Source organism: Nansenia antarctica (genome assembly GCF_963989245.1).
Source record: "Nansenia antarctica genome assembly, chromosome: 4".
Taxonomy (NCBI): Eukaryota; Metazoa; Chordata; class Actinopteri; order Argentiniformes; family Microstomatidae; genus Nansenia; species Nansenia antarctica.
The window spans coordinates 48,554,746-48,571,850 of NC_137689.1; the positions used below are offsets into that span (position 1 = coordinate 48,554,746).

A 17,105-nucleotide genomic window follows, 5' to 3' on the forward strand; every position below is an offset into this window, starting at 1 on the left:
TTGAATAACTATTTTATGATCAGACTGCATACAGTGACGTCTCAAGAGGCCTCCCGAACTGTAGTATCCCCTATTGACCACAAGATGGCACTATTCTTCCACTGAAAGTAGATCAAATAATTCTCAGTGGTGATAGCGAAAGATGGTTATGCCTGAGATCATGTTTAATTTCACAGAAGTGTGCATACACAAGTAGTCAAACTTTATTTGTGAAGGTCTGCTTGTAACATAGAGGAATTTATGAGAGAATACTGTATATACATGATTGAAGAACATGCACTTTAAAATGGGGTTTACTCTGTGTGTGTAAGTGTGTGTGTGTGTGTGTGTGTGTGTGTGTGTGTGTGTGTGTGTGTGTGTGTGTGTGTGTGTGTGCGTGTGACCGTATGACCATGTGTCCGTATGTGTGTGTGTGTGTGTGTGTGTGTGTGTGTGTGTGTGTGTGTGTGTGTGTGTGTGTGTGTGTGTCAGTCTGCTCAGCAGTATTCGTTACTGACATCGTCTCCCCTGCAGGTGGCGCCAGGGACGCCTTCTGTTTTGCAGCTGCGGGACCGGGTGCGTTTGTCTCTACTGCAGGATGTCCATCCAGACCAACATGACCAGTTTCCCTCTTCGGTCACAGCAGAAGCTCCTTTCATAAAAAAGTGAAAAATGAATTATTTCAGTAAAAAAAATATATCCTACAAAACATGATATAAAAAAAAAAAAAAGAGTGATGCCATTGGTTTCCTGTGGATATATTGTCCTGTTTAAGCCCTAAGTTAGAACAAAATTAAATGAAATGGAAAAACTAGCGTATGTATATAGTGGAAAGTTTCTGGAAACACTTGGTTGTAAATATGTTTAGCTCACCCACTCTTATCAGTCTTGGCTTACCTTGTTTGACATCCTGGCAGGCCAGGCCACTGATGAAGTGCGGGCACAGACACAAGCATCTGCCATTCAGGAGAACAAGGGTGCCTCCATTGCGGCAGGGCTTACACTTGCACAAACTGTACTCGGCCACGTAGTCCTCTGTGGCTTGCCGTAGGTTGGTCCTCCGGTCGTTGGCTCCAGGCATGCTCAGAGGGACCAGGTTATGGATGGGTTCTGGCTAACAGGGGAGACGGGAGAGGACACAGACTCAGCATTCAACTGAATTCAAGGCACTTTATACAGATCAGACAGCCTTTACGTGTATCTAGGTAGGAAACTAAGCACGTAATACTGTTCAGACTGTATTAAGTGCTTAGGTGTATCTAGGCAGGTAAGGCTGTGATTTGTGATTATGAGTATGTTATTTGACCTTTTTATTATGTATTATGAAATGCATTTTGTACTGTCTTAGTTGTATGAAAGATGTTTGTTGTTTCCTGTGTTTGATATTGTGTATTTTATGGTGTCTATGTTCACTGTTTTTAGAATGACAGATGGAAATTAGCGTCTTGCTAAATCTGATGCACCCATCTTCTTGTTTCCTGTAGACAATTAAGGCATGTGCCAACTGTCCTTCTCTAGACCAAATAAACTGAACTAAACAAGGCACTTTGGTAGAATCTGACAGGATTACATAGCTGCTGTGTCGCTCTGTCTTGGCCTTCTCTCATTTCAGATAAGTGAGGGTGGTGTAGCGAGGGGCTAGAAGTAGTATGGTAATTAGCATCAGCTAATTCACTGTGAGTGGTCCTACCTCACTGCTGAGGAGCGCCGGGAAGTCGGTTAGTGTTCTGGCCCAGTCTGAGAAGATCTGCACATCCATCTGCCCATCTTTGTTTAACTTGGCCTTCATGGCAGTGTTAGCTTCCGGGCTGCCACCCAGGACTAAAGTCAACACCTTCTCCACCAGTCCATTCTTATTATCACCATCTGTGGAGAGCAGGCAGTGGGAGGATGGCATTGATTGATCTCACATTTTTCGAGCACTTTCTTGTATGTGTTCTATGAGTTCTGTTGTTGTATGTGTGTTTTTCCAAGTCCCTACATATAGGTTTGTGTTCTGTGAGTTGATGATGTGTTGACATGGCATGGCAGACACAAACCTGTCGTTGGCTTGGTCAGCTCCTTGCAGTGTCCAGGTTTGATACTGCCCCCCCCTCCAATCCCGGCACCAGTGTCAAAGTTTGCGTGAACGCCTCCCTTAATGCACTCCGAAAATCCTGTCTGGGTCACCTCTGCAATAAACACAGCAGGCTTTAACAAGGGTCATCACTCTTTACCAATGGTCCCCATTTCAGATTCTAATCATGTTTTTTAAGAGAAAGTAAGAAAACAAAGACTTTTCCTTTGAAGCTGGGCTGATGTGTCAATCCTCAATAATATCAAGTGTCATGTATCAAGCCTTGGTTATAAAACGGCCCTATCTTTCATGAATGAAACATGCATCGGCCATTGTCTCCCACAACCACCTAGACTTACTTTTGTCCTTGATGTAATCCTGGTTCATAACGTAGATCAGCTCGTACTCGCCACCGGACTTCCCGTTCTTGGTGTAATGTGTCCCCCACTCCTCCAGGAATTTAAAGTACTGTCCTTTCTCATACTCCAGTGGTAGAGATTTCGCGCGATTCACGAACTGAGGTGACACATTGAGGCCATGGGAGCGCATCCTGTACGTGCTCAGCTGAACTTTGCCCTTCACCCGTATGAAGCTCCTTTTCTGATTGAACCAAGGACAGAATTACCCAACAGCAATGTACATGGAGGGCAGAAACAGAGAGTTCCCTCTTTTCTCTCCACATCACCTGATGAACGTTCTTATATTTTGTAAAATAAATAAATGAAATGCATATAACACAAGTTAACAGAAAATACATAATTAGCGTGCGGTAGAGGTGGTATTTCAAAACAAACGTCAATGAGTGTTCTCATTGTTTACCAGTTGGTTATGAAGTCATTTCATGTGTCCCCTAAACATTTCTTTGCATTAGAAAAAATGGCTAATGCTTGTATTCAGGACATGGTTGATCCTTCCCATGGTAACAAGTATCAACTGAGTGAGACCCACCTTTGTTGTAGTGTACTCTGAGAGATCCTTTATCAAATCTTTCTTCTCATAGTCGATGTCTCCACCCACTTCTGCTGAAATATTGGACTTCTCAGAGGGGGAGAATTTTAAGGACAGCTCTGCATTCACACCACCCTTGGACTCCTCAAGTAATTCTTTCATAAGGGTATGTGTATCCTCGTAAATCTCTCTAGAAACTTCTTCCACTGCAAGAGTCTTGGAAAGAAATATGCAAAGGACAAGCCATAAGTATGTAGTTAGAACAACAAGTAAAAAAACAACAATTGTACTTTTCCTCAATAAGACTATGGTGACGACTGACCTCATAGTTGAGCACACCCACGTTCCAGGGGAGCCTGTCGAAGCCCAGCGTTTTTGGGTTTTTCACTCGGGAACACTGCCCATTAAAGAAGTCATTGTAGAAGGGCATGTTGTAAGGAGCTCCACCCAGAATATTGGATCTGTTACAAGGGACAATGAAACTCTTTGAGGACACATACATGTATCTATCTATCTATCTATCTACAGTATCTATCTACAGTACTTGTACTACACCTCTTTGGCTGCAATTGTTTGGTTGAAAGGTGGCAAACAAATCAAGTTGGCTATCATTTGTATGGTGACAGCATGGTGTGGGTGCAGGGAGAAGTACTGACCCGTAGCCTGCTGTCCTGCCCTGTTCGTTGTTCTCTAATTCTCTAGGCCTACAGGGTTTATTCTTCGCCATGACCTCGTCACACGTTTCATCTGATAGATCCTCACAGTCGTTGTCTCCATTGCACACCAGTCTTTTATTAATACATGGCCCTTCATAGAGAGAGAGAAAGACACAGACAGACAGACAGACAGACAGACAGACAGACAGACAGACAAACAGACAGACAGAGAAGAAGCTTGTTCAGCATAGTCATTGTATGTCTACAGTCAACAGTACTGCATCTGATTGCAGTCCACATCAGTTGATGGTGAGTATTTATGTCTATCTATACACTATGTCATGCTTTTCGTGTATGGATTTTCATACATGGCTTCATGATGAATGTTTTAAATGGAAGGATATGGTGTGTACACAGTTGTGAACATTCCAATATCGAGTCAGATAATTCACATTGACTGAACTGCATATGAGTAAATACAGTACACACATGCTAATATATATATATATATATATTCTATATATATATATATTATATTATATTCGCTGCTATATATACATATATATAGCAGTGAATAGAAAAGTCAATATTTGCTCACTATTTGCTCCTCTCAAATGAGATTGTCTGGTAACAATTTATGATAAGTTATTAGAAGTTAGTTACCATCCAAACAATGAAACTCAGAGGCAGAACAGTTGGTTGGTTTTTCCTCTTCACACACAGCGCCTGTGGTGCACGCCTGCTCATCTCCCAACATTCCCACGCACTCATCACCAGTAAACTGGCCAAACACCTCCACACCTCGAGAACGGTGCTACAGGACCCCCATGGCAAAGACAGAGGTCAGCAAGCATACATACTTTTAGTGGTGTTGGATTACTTTGTACCAAGAATCTACTGGAATAGAGTTTGTTGGGAAAGTCTGACCCGTATTTTGGTGCAGGGGTTACACTCAGTCCACGGAGTCCAGCGACTCCAGGAACAGTGCACTGGGTCTGGCTCAGTGACAGCCCGAGCCTCCCTTCTGCCTCTGTATGGGTGACACAACACATGGACACACACACACACACACGCACGCACGCACGCACGCACCCACGCACCCACCCACCCACACACACACACACACACACACACACACACACACACACACACACATACACACACACACACACACACGCCCAAACACATACACACACACACACACACAAAGTAAGTATTTTCATGACACCGTATCAGACATCACCTCTCCTGTGGTGTAGTAACATACGTACGCTGTCTGGTCTTTGGGGAGCGCCGCCACAATCTGATACAGGCCACAGAAACCCAGTAGGAGAGCAGCCACGGTCCTCATGGTGAAGCTGTGGATCAGACAAGTGGAGCCACAAGGTCTGTCTGCACTGCTTTTTATACACGACCGACCACTCAATCAATGATTACACAAGGAGATTTGCAGAGTTTAACTCATGATGTCGACTGCAACTTTCATTCCCAATCAATAGTCTGGACCCTGCCAACTACCCCTGCTAGCACTTTTCAGCTCCCTGATTTGAGAGTTCAGGGGTCGGCAGATTGGATTTCAGATGTACATTCTACATAAAATATACATAAAATATACATAAAATATACATATATTGATACAGTAGAAACCAGAGTGGATTCATAATAATAATAATAATAATAATAATAATAATGATAATAATTGTTATTTGTATAGCACTTTTCCTGCAAACATTGCAGCTCAAAGTGTTTTAATCATTAGAATCATCATTTAATTATTTAGGCATTTAAAGGCAATATTAAAAAGATGGGGTTTTAGTCTTGACTTGAAAATATTTGCTGAGGCTGCATCCCTAATGTAAACTGGCAGTGCATTCCACAATTTGGGTGCATCAAATGAGAATGCAGCCTCACCAAATCTCTTCTTTTGTACATGTGGTACACAGAGAAAGCCAACGTCAGAAGACCTGAGAGCTCTATTGGGCTGATATGCTAACAAAAGGTCTTTCAGATATTCTGGTGCTGTGCCAATGATCAGCTTTATAAAGAAGCAGAAGGATCTTGAAATGTATTCTGAACTTAACAGGAAGCCAGTGTAGAGTCTCTAAAATAGGAGTTATATGAGCTCTTCTGATTGTTTTGGTTAAAACTCTTACTGCTGCATTTTGGACTAATTGCAGCTGGCCAATAGCTTTCGTTGGAAGACCAGAAAGGAGACCATTACAATAGTCCAAACGGGTAATAACAAAAGCATGCATTAACACTTCTGCATCAGCTTGCCGGAGAAAATGTCTAACTTTTGCAATATTCCGTAGATGATAAAAAGCAATTCTAGCGATAGATTTGATGTGAGGCTCAAAGCTTAAGTCAGAATCTATAATCACACCTAGATTCTTAGCTTCATGTTTGCAGTTTGAAAGCAAGGTTCCCATGGTATTCGACTATTTGTCTTTTTGTGTTTTTGGTCCAATGACAAGAATCTTAGTCCACATTTTCCAAATTTCAGTATGCAGTAGTGTCAGTGAAAAAGGTGAACTTTATACTTACTTTCAGTATGCCTACTAAAATGACACTTGATGGTCATGTCTGTATCGCTATTGGCATGTCCTTAATTATGTACTTCACTGTGAGTGAAACATTTTGGCTACAACTAAAACATTTGTAGACGTTTTGGTTTACAATAATACGACAGTTAAGTTATGCATAAGATTGAATGGTGAATGAGATTGGATAACGTATTAACAGTGCTACTCTTCAGTTCTGTGTATTTAGTTGCCTGCTATCCCTCAGTTAAGAACATTTAGTAGTAAACTGTAAAAATTAATGTCACATTCATAACGTAGGAGCGTAAGTCAGAGGTCTATGGGCTTCCTTGTTTGGGAATTGACCTGCTACAAGAGTTGTTACTGGAATCCCCACCCTCCATTTATTGTAAAAGCAGAGTCAATATTTACAGAAGTGATTTTTGCAACACTATTGACATGTTAAAAGTCCACCAAATGTTTTGGCCCCTATCTCCTTGGTGTTGTTGGGTTTAAAGGGGAAACCAGCAGGACAAGAGATTTTGCTACTTGGAAACACTTATTTGGATCTGCAAACACCAGTGACCCCACATCAATGTAAATGTGCCAGAGTTAGCTCATGAGCTAATTTTCATCAGTAGTCCCTGAGCAGGCTATTAAAAAATGAATGGGGTAGTGTCATTAAAAACATCAGCAAGCACAACAAAACGACACAACAGGCAATACACTACATGACAATACAAGACAAAGAAAGACAATCCAAGATAAGCAGGCACAGCAAAATGACACAACATTGCAATACAATACAAAACAAGACAATACACAGATACATAACAGAGTGACCGATATAATTAAAAACAGTGTTTACGAGCAATGCTTGAAATGAGTATGATTACTCATGATCGCAAATTTGATTTAGTTTAAGCCACCCCTTAAGTTTAAGTTTAAAAGTTATTGCACTCTCTTAGATCAGTAGGAAGACTATTCCAGTAATGGATGGCTCTGATTGAGAAGGCTGTTTGCCCAAACTTACTACGTCTAAATCAGTGGAGGCTGGTGACTTCCAGAATTGAGGAGGCCAATTTTTTTTCCGCTTGCTCGCTTCACTCGCGATGGAATGTTCCCTGTTCTTCTTATCTGTCTTTGTTAAAAAATTATTAATTTGTGTTTAGCGGTACTGAAGGGATTGGGACACTCTCAGGATGGTGGATGAAGCAGCTTTTATTGCCTGCACAATGGGTCATCAAATAAACAAAACAATTGGCATGAATCTCTGGTCCGCCTGCAGCAGCTATTGTCCCTTCTGCTCAGGCTCACAACATTCACCACAACATCCAAGATGGCGGCGCTCTACCCAGTAGCGCGGCTCGGAGTGGCTTCTACACTGGTGTTTCTTTATGTTTGTAAATACATTTGTATGTACACTTTTATTTTAGTACTTATAGGGAACAGTTGTGTAAATAGTACCTACAGCAGGCTCGACTTATTAGAAATCGGCACGCAAAACGACAAGACAGTTACAGCGGAGTTTCTAAAGCAACACAGGATATATAACGAGATAGCCCGTGTACCGGGCGAACCTTGGTTCTCAGTCCTCTCCCTGAGGCGGAAGCGACGGAGGCGAGATCGTAAACAACCCCGAGGCCGCAGGGGAGGCCTGTTAGCAAGGCTAAGGAGAAACCCAAACAAACCAGCTCTACCAAGCATTTTCCTCTCTAATGTCAGATCCCTGACAAATAAGATGGATGAACTGAGACTACAGGTGGCCAAAAACAGCATCGTAGGGGATAGCTGTGTGATTATTCTGACCGAAACCTGGCTAAATGACAACATTGTGGACGCTACCGTTAGCTTAGAGGGCCGAACGCTACATCGCGCTGACCGAACGGAGCGTAGCGGGAAGTCAAGAGGAGGTGGGATCATAATATCGACGAAGGATAGCTGGTGCTTAAACACGAAAACTGTAAGTAGCCACTGCTCCCCAGACCTAGAATACTTGACTGTTAAATGCCGACCCACATACCTGCCTAGGGAGTTTAACGCGGTGCTAATTACATGTGTGTATATAGCGCCTAGCTCAGACAGCAAAGTAGCATTGGCGCGACTATATGACGTCATTAGTAGCCAACAAAGTACTGATCCACAGGCTATTCACATCATAGCGGGGGACTTTAATCATGTCGACCTGAAGGCAGTACTACCCAAGTTCTACCAGCATGTAAAATGTGCAACGAGAGGAGAAAAAACACTGGATAAGGTATACACCAACATCAAACGTGCTTACAAGGCTAGTCCGCTAGCTCATCTAGGCATGTCTGACCATGTGTCAATCCTCCTGATTCCTGCATACACTACAATGGGGAAAAGTGCTCCCACCACCACTAAGACTGTCAGAACCTGGCCAGAAGGGTCCGCTCCACTGCAGATCTGCCTAAATGACACCCTATGGCAGGAATATGAGCATGAGGACCTGGAACAGTACACGTCGTCGGTTCTGAACCACATAGTGAACTGCACCAACTCAGTCACCGTGGACAAACGGGTCCGGGTCTACACCAACACGAAGACATGGATGACTGGGAAGGTCCAAAAACTGATAAATGAGAGGGACAACGCCTTCTTCGCAGGGAAGCGCACACCGCTGTACAGCTCCACCAGGGCCAACCTAAAGCGCGGCATCAAAGCGGCCAAGGCAGAGCACAGAGAGAAGATTGAGGAATGCCTCCTGAGCAACGACTCCAGGCGGATGTGGCAGGGGGTTCAGCAGATGACAAACTTCAGAGCCAACAGGCTCACAGCCGCAGAGGACGACCCCCTGCTGGCGGGAAAGCTGAACACCTTCTACGCCCGGTTCGACGAGGGTCGAACGGAGGTAACCACAACACAAACACCACTCTCTCCAGCTCTCAGCACCCTCACCCTCACAGAGCACGAGGTGAGACGCGTACTGAAGGCGGTGGACCCCAGGAAAGCCTCGGGGCCGGATGGCGTCCTGGGACGGGTGCTGAGAGACTGCGCCGACCAGCTGGCCGGGGTTTTCACCAACATCTTTAACCAGTCCCTGTCCCAGGCCACCGTCCCACCCTGCCTGAAAACCTCAACTATCATCCCAGTCCCGAAGAAAAGCACGGTGAGCTGCCTAAACGACTACCGCCCGGTGGCACTCACACCAATCATCATGAAGTGCTTCGAGAAACTAGTCCGAGCCCACATACTCACACGCCTCCCGCCCAACCTGGATCCATACCAGTTCGCCTACAGAGCCCACAGGTCCACAGAGGACGCCATAGCGACGACTCTCCACGCCACTCTATCCCACCTGGAGAGGGGAAACAGCTACGCGAGACTGCTCTTCGTGGACTTCAGCTCCGCCTTCAACACCATCCTTCCAGACAGGCTAGTGACCAAACTACTAGACCTGGGTCTATCACACTCTATATGTGCGTGGATCAAGGACTTCCTGACCGACCGCCCCCAGAGGGTGCGGGTGGGCCCCCACACCTCCACAGCCCTCAGCCTCAGCACTGGGTCACCCCAGGGCTGCGTGCTAAGCCCCATCCTCTACAACCTCTACACCCACGACTTCACCCCCGTCCACCCCAGCAACTACATCGTAAAGTTTGCAGACGACACCACCGTGGTGGGATGTATCTCAGGGGGGGACGAGGCGGCGTACAGGGATGAGGTAGAGCAACTGAGCAAGCTGTGCAAGGTTAACAACCTGCTGCTAAACAAGTCAAAGACCCAGGAATTCATCGTAGACTTCAGGAGGAAAAAGTCTGAGATCCAGCCCCTGCTCATCGACGGAGAGATCGTGGAGAGAGTCTCAACCCTCCGATTCCTGGGACACAACATGCGGGATGACCTGGCCTGGAAGGACAACACTAAAGGCACCATCAAGAGGGCACAACAGCGGCTATACACCCTGAGATGCCTCAGGAAACAACACAACAAGCAGGAGATTCTGGTGGCCTTCTACCACGGCGCAGTGGAGAGCATCCTCACCTTCGGCATCTCCAACTGGTTCCACAGCTGCACAACAGCGGAGAGAAACGAGCTACAGAGAGTCGTGAGAACAGCACAGAAGATCACCGGTGCCCCCCTCCCCTCTCTGGAGGAGCTGTACAACACACGCTGTCTCAGGAGGGCCTCCAAGATCTCCAAGGACCCGACCCACCCTGGGCACGTACACTTTGTCAAGCTGCCCTCGAACAGGAGGTACAGGACCCCGGCCGCTAAGACAAACAGACTGAAGGACTGCTTCTACCACAGGGCCGTCAGGGCCCTGAACACAGAAAAGGCCTAAGTTCTGGGCCCAGGACAGTCCGGACGGATTGTATGGCAGCTAGTGCTGAGGCACAAACATGTACATTTTCAAGCCTGCAAACTGTGACACTTTGAAATAATGTGAAAAAATACTTTTTGTGCAATATGACAACCCTAGTTGACTATCTGTGCAGTATAGTACAGTGGATTGTGTACATAGCCTTTATTGATGTAAACCAGCTCCTTACCTTCTTGTGATTTTATGCATCTATGCTTTTTCTAAAATGTGTTTTCTTTTTCCTTTCCTAACACCAGGGGAGCCACCCCTCCTAAATTTCGTTGTTTGGTACCTGTACTGTAGCAATGACAAATAAAGTCCATTCCATTCCATTCCATTCCATTCCATTCCATTCAACATACTACATACAATCAATGACATGTCAAAAGCACTCAAACACTATGTCAATCAGACACACAATATACAATTCAGAACAATACTTCATCCATTTCTAATATTTATCCTGCAGAACAGCACTCATACACGCGTGTGGCGGAAAAAGTTACTACACGTGGAATGCAACATGACGTTACTGACTAGCCATGCCCTAGCTCGCGAATGCTAGCAACACCACGAGTGGACTCTTACAAAATGCACCAAAACATAGAACTCAAACAACATATGTAATAAGTGACCTGCACAATGGGTCATGGTCCGCCTGCAGCAGCTATTGTCCCTTCTGCTCAGGCTCACAACATTCACCACAACATACTACATACAATTATTAATTATTAATATTAAAAATAAAACTGTTCAATAAATCCTAAATGTTGTCTACCTATTCGATGTATAAATCGCGCCAGAATCTCGCCGACTTCCGAGGTCTATGGAGGAGCCTCCACTGGTCTAAATGGTACATCACAGTCTCCTCTAGTAGTTGCCCTTGTTGCCCTGCTGTTACTATCCTTCTGAGTTATAAACTGACTCAGTGGAGGAGGTGCAAGCCCATGTAAGACCTTAAAAATTAGGCAAGCATCTGCAAAACTTTTAAAACTAACAAAATTAAATAAATTGTACTTTTGTACTATGTCAATGGTGGTAGCTATTGGCCTTTCGGTCAAGTGTCTTTAGTGTTTTTTTGTAAAGGGACTCAAGTGGCCTCAGAGTTGTTGCATTTGCTTGTGACCAGCTTGTAAAACAGTATGATATATGGGAGAAGATCATGGCAGCATGAAGAGCTTGGCTGCCTCTGTTGTTAAATATGGTCGTATGTGTCTGAAATTAACCAGGTTACATTTGACAGTATTTATCACTTTTTTAACAATCTAGAATGATTCCGAGGTATTTGAACTCTGAGACCACATTGAGCTTTACTCCCTTAATAAAAACATCGGGTTGGTGAGTCTCTGTAGATTAGCATGATAACAACATACAGACAGTTTTGCTTGTATTAAGATGATACGCATGAATTATCTAAACAGTGGGATACATGGACCATGGCTGCAGTGAATTTTTGTGCAGCTTGTTGTTTATTCTTAGCATGTATATAAAGGACTGTGTTGACGGATGGGCAGATCGAGGGTAAGTCATTGATATACAGGCTAAAAACAAATAGGGCCCAGTATTGATCCTTGAGGGACACCGATGTTACAGGTAAGGTCAGATGACTGAGTGTTACAGGTAAGGTAAGATGACTGAGTGTTACAGGTAAGGTAAGATGACTGAGTGTTACAGGTAAGATGACAGGTAAGATGATCATGAACGCCATGATTATGTCTCACATCATCTATTGCCTAACCACTTGGTCACAGACAAGCAGCACAACCCTGAAGCCTCTAGAATCACTATATAAACAATCCATGAAAACTCTTGACAAAAAAACAAACAGATTTCACCACTGCCACATACTGAAAAAACAAAACCTTCTCAGTTGGGACAATCTAATCAAGTATGCCAACTTGTGCCTAGTCTACAAAGTTCTCCACAATCTGGCCCCACCTCCCCTCAGTGGCTTTGTAAAACAACGAGCACACACAACTCAGATAACAAGAGGAAACTGTATTGTCCCACTGAGTAAGTCCACCTTTGGTCAGTCTGCTTTCTCATTTAAAGTTGCACAAGAATGGAATACCCTACCAAATCACATCAGGGAACCCACCACATACACAGCCTTCTCTCGACAGCTAAAGCTTTGGCTCATAACACACCAAATCTGCCAACACTAAAATGCCTATGAATGTGACAGTGCTGAGCTGCTTGCCTGTGCTGTTCATTGCCATGCTGTCCCACTGTCTTGTCTACGTAACCTTATGTCTATGTCTGTGTCTGTAGTGCCCATGCTGTGCTTCACCGTTGTGTGCCGCCTTGTGATGTACCCTGTCCTGGTGCATGCTGACTGTAATGTAGCTCCATGTGCTTTTAACCCTGTAATGTGCATGTTGCTTGTAAGGCGTTTGTATTGTACTATGTTCGGCTTTGATGTCTGTGTCTCTATGTAATATGTGTGTTGCTTTTATGCCTGCCTAACCAGTACTTGATTTGTTGATTTTAATTGTTTTTATTGTTTTAGGTTTCCAAGTGCCTGAACATCTGGCCAGGAACTACGGACTTAAACTAGCCTTATTGGCTAACTCCGGCATATTGCATTTGCGTCTCATATGTATTTTAATATGCACTGTCCCTGTGAAATAAACAATAAACTAAACTAAACTAAACTGAGTGTTACAGGTAAGATGACTGAGTGTTACAGGTAAGGTCAGATGACTGAGTGTTACAGGTAAGATGACTGAGTGTTACAGGTAAGATGACTGAGTGTTACAGGTAAGATGACTGAGTGTTACAGGTAAGATGACTGAGTGTTACAGGTAAGATGACTGAGTGTTACAGGTAAGATGACTGAGTGTTACAGGTAAGGTAAGATGACTGAGTGTTACAGGTAAGGTAAGATGACTGAGTGTAAGGTAAGAATGTAAGGTAAGATGACTGTGTGTTTCCAATGCGCACACATTGCTGCCTGTTTGTTAAATAGGAATTTATCCATTCAATGGCGTCAGTAGAAAAATTAAAAAGTGATAATTTTGACAGGAGTACATCATGATATAGTATCAAAAGCCTTTTTTAAGTCCAAGAAGACTTTTTTAAGTCCACCTATCACACCACCTCCATCAAGTTTTGCTTTTACATTTTCAAGAAAGTAGCCCTTGGCTGTGTGTGTGTGTGTGTGTGTGTGTGTGTGTGTGTGTGTGTGTGTGTGTGTGTGTGTGTGTGTGTGTGTGTGTGTGTGTGTGTGGTATTGTTAACCTGAGTGCATAAAATAAAGATCTACACCAAAAATAAAGCACAAGAGAATGTTTCAGAATGTTATCAAATGATCTACAGGAGGAAGCAGGAGTATGTTTGTATGTGTTTAAACAAACGTAATATTAATTGTCACAAGGTAGGATGATATCATTAGTGCCAAATATAAAGAAATGTATATTATTACATGTAATAAGACATTTTTCTACATTTAAGGTTCAAACTTCACAACAGTAAATTGAATGTCTAGTGCAAGCTATAGAAACTGATTTCCTGTTGTAAGCACACAATGAAACCTGTTTTATCCATACATTTGAATATATGCAATTACCCTTTTGCCTGTATTTGACCCTAGAAAGCCAGAACAATGCTGAGTCACACCAGAGTGATTGCCCGGCATTGTCAGATTCCCCCCCTAACCTTTATCCCCATCATCTTCCTCATGTACAGATCCACACCCCTTGCAAATGATTGGTTTAGAACTCACCCGAGAGCGGACTTGTTACCTGAGGGCATAAATACTGAGATGTAATGAATGATCGAGACTTTGAGAGGAACTTTGAATCTTCAGATGCGTCTGACGAACCTGTAAACTTCCTCCTTCTATAGAGGAAAATATTAAATATCTTTCCTTATACATCTTGAAACGAAACAGGCTGCCTTTATTGATAATTTGCTCTAACATAGGTTGTTGGGGAAAAAGTTTAATGGGATAAAACATATGAAGATAATTACATTGTAACATGTCTGAGGCCATGACTTATTTCACAGAAGTTTGCATTTCCAACTTTGGTTTTTGATCAAGGAGTCCAACTTTATTTGCCAAGATTATTTGTAGTATTTGTAACATAGGAGAACGTATGAGAGAGAGAAAACAAATTCTCTGTGTCTAACCCAAAACAACACAGCATCTTTGTTTTTGTGTGTGTGTGTGTGTGTGTGTGTGTGTGTGTGTGTGTGTGTGTGTGTGTGTGTGTGTGTGTGTGTGTGTGTGTGTGTGTGCGCGCGCGCATGTGTGTGTGCGCATGTGTGTGTGTCAGTCTGCTCAGCAGTATTCTTCACTGACAGTGTCTCCCCTGCAGGTGGCGCTAGTGAGGCCCACTGTGTTGCAGCTGCGGGACCGGGTGCGTTTGTCTCTACTGCAGGATGACCATCCAGACCAACATGACCAGTTTCCCTCTTGGGGCACAGCAGCATTTGGGGTTTGGACATCCTTATCTGCAAAAAGATACATTCAGAATTATTTACTTTCATAAAAAAGCTAAAATGTCTTATTTCAGTAAAAAAAAATATATCATACAAAACATACATAAATTATAGTATAAAAGAGTGGAGTCATTGGTTTCCTGTGGATATATATATATATATATATATATATATATATTTTTTTTTAAACTAGTGTATGTATATAGTTGAAACACTTGGGTGTAAATATGTTTAGCTCACCCACTCTTATCAGTCTTGGCTTACCTTGTTTGACATCCTGGCAGGCCAGGCCACTGATGAAGTGCGGGCACAGACACAAGCATCTGCCATTCAGGAGAACAAGGGTGCCTCCATTGCGGCAGGGCTTACACTTGCACAAACTGTACTCGGCCACGTAGTCCTCTGTGGCTTGCCGTAGGTTGGTCCTCCGGGCGTTGGCGCCAGGCATGCTCAGAGGGACCAGGCTATGGATGGGTTCTGGCTAACAGGGGAGACGGGAGAGGACACAGACTCAGCATTCAACTGAATTCAAGGCACTTTGGTAGAATCTGACAGGATTACATAGCTGCTGTGTCGCTCTGTCTTGGCCTTCTCTCATTTCAGATAAGTGAGGGTGGTGTAGCGAGGGGCTAGAGGTAGTATGGTAATTGGCATCAGCTGATTCACTGTGAGTGGTCCTACCTCACAGCTGAGGAGTACCGGGAAGAATGCCAGTGATCTGGCCCAGGTCTGGTAGGTCTCCACATCCATCTGCCCATCTTTGTTTAACTTGGCTCTCATGGCCTCCTTGGCTTCCGGGCTGCCTCCTGTTACTGAGATCAACACCTTATCCACCGCTGCTTTCTCCTGCTTTTTAACTGTGGAGAGCCAAGGGAGAATGGCTGTTAGTATCTCTCTGTGTTTCTAGAATTTTCTTTAGGAATTGGGTTAAAATACTGTACGTGTGTGTGTGTGTGTGTGTGTGTGTGTGTGTGTGTGTGTGTGTGTGTGTGTGTGTGTGTGTGTGCGTGTGCGTGTGCGTGTGTATGTGTGTGTTTGTCTGTTCATGTTTGTGTGATCAAATTACACACTAGTGTTTCCACAAGTGTTATGAATGAATGTTTTTACAAGTCTGTACACTCCAGTGTGTTTGTGTGAGTTCATTATGTGTTCCAGTTAGACGTGGCAGTGACACACCTGTCTCTGGCTTGATCAGGTCAGTGCAGTGTCCACGTCTGACAGCGGTGGTAGCACTGTCAATGCTTGCTGTGATAACACCCTTAATGCACTCCGAAAGCCTTTTCTGGGTCACCTCTGCAATAAACACAGCAGGCTTTAACATGGGGCAAAACTCTTTTAACAATGGTTCCCATTTCATAGTAATCAAATGTTTCACTATGCATAAGAATAGAAACTACAAATAAATACATTTTCTTGTGTAGTTGAGCTGATGATGTAATCAAGTCTGAGAAATAAAATGTCTCTACACTGCAAAAAAGTAAATCTATGTAAGATGAAATATCTTAATTCAAGGCAATATGCTTGTTTTTTGTCTGACTGCACTCGTTTTAACATATATTTTACTTGTTTTAAGGAAATCCTGGCAATTCTACTGTTCTGTTGGCAGATCACACAAGTCATATTTGCCCCATTTTATAGCTTTTTTGTTCTTGTTTTTGAGAGTATATGTTTTATCAATGAAGTGAATCAAACAAATAGTCTCCCCCGACATCAGCCAGAGGCTAGACATACGTTTCTCCTTGACGACCTCCTGGTCCAGAACGTAGATCAGCTCGTACTCGCCACCGGACTTCCCATTCTTGGTGTAATGTGTCCCCCACTCCTCCAGGAATTGAAAGTACTGTCCTTTCTCATACTCCAGTGGTAGAGATTTCGCGTGTTCCAGGAACTTTGTTGTCACTTTGAGGTCATTGGGGCGCATCCTGTACGTGCTCAGCTGAACTCTGCCCTTCACCCGTATGAAGCTCTGATTCTTTTAATGGACGAAGGACAGAATGATTCAATAAGAATGTACACGGAGTGCCAAAACAGAGAGTTTTCTCTCCAAATCAGCGTATGAAAGTAAAAACAATGTGGCAATTAATGTTAAGTTAATAGAAAATACATAATTAGACATGAGGCATAGGCCATATTGAAAACAAATGTCAATGGTGATCAATGGGCATTGTATACCAGTGGGT

At 43.6% G+C, this 17,105-nt stretch overlaps 1 protein-coding gene across 1 annotated transcript in view; it reads right to left on the bottom strand.

Annotated features, from left to right (window-relative positions):
- Positions 1 to 187: 187 nt before the first annotated feature.
- c9 (complement component 9) overlaps positions 188 to 17,105 on the bottom strand; it is a 20,097-nt gene continuing 3,179 nt past the window's right edge. The window contains exons 7-23 of the mRNA XM_080529395.1: positions 16,657 to 16,897; positions 16,102 to 16,218; positions 15,607 to 15,782; positions 15,190 to 15,406; positions 14,782 to 14,937; positions 14,207 to 14,225; positions 4,911 to 5,039; positions 4,567 to 4,669; positions 4,303 to 4,453; positions 3,640 to 3,790; positions 3,306 to 3,444; positions 2,984 to 3,199; positions 2,395 to 2,635; positions 2,019 to 2,150; positions 1,670 to 1,845; positions 877 to 1,093; positions 188 to 631 (exon numbers count right to left, since the gene is read on the bottom strand). Coding sequence (XP_080385521.1) covers positions 477 to 631; positions 877 to 1,093; positions 1,670 to 1,845; positions 2,019 to 2,150; positions 2,395 to 2,635; positions 2,984 to 3,199; positions 3,306 to 3,444; positions 3,640 to 3,790; positions 4,303 to 4,453; positions 4,567 to 4,669; positions 4,911 to 5,039; positions 14,207 to 14,225; positions 14,782 to 14,937; positions 15,190 to 15,406; positions 15,607 to 15,782; positions 16,102 to 16,218; positions 16,657 to 16,897 — 2,736 coding nt within the window. The 3' untranslated portion in view covers positions 188 to 476. The remainder of the gene's footprint in view (positions 632 to 876; positions 1,094 to 1,669; positions 1,846 to 2,018; positions 2,151 to 2,394; positions 2,636 to 2,983; positions 3,200 to 3,305; positions 3,445 to 3,639; positions 3,791 to 4,302; positions 4,454 to 4,566; positions 4,670 to 4,910; positions 5,040 to 14,206; positions 14,226 to 14,781; positions 14,938 to 15,189; positions 15,407 to 15,606; positions 15,783 to 16,101; positions 16,219 to 16,656; positions 16,898 to 17,105) is intronic.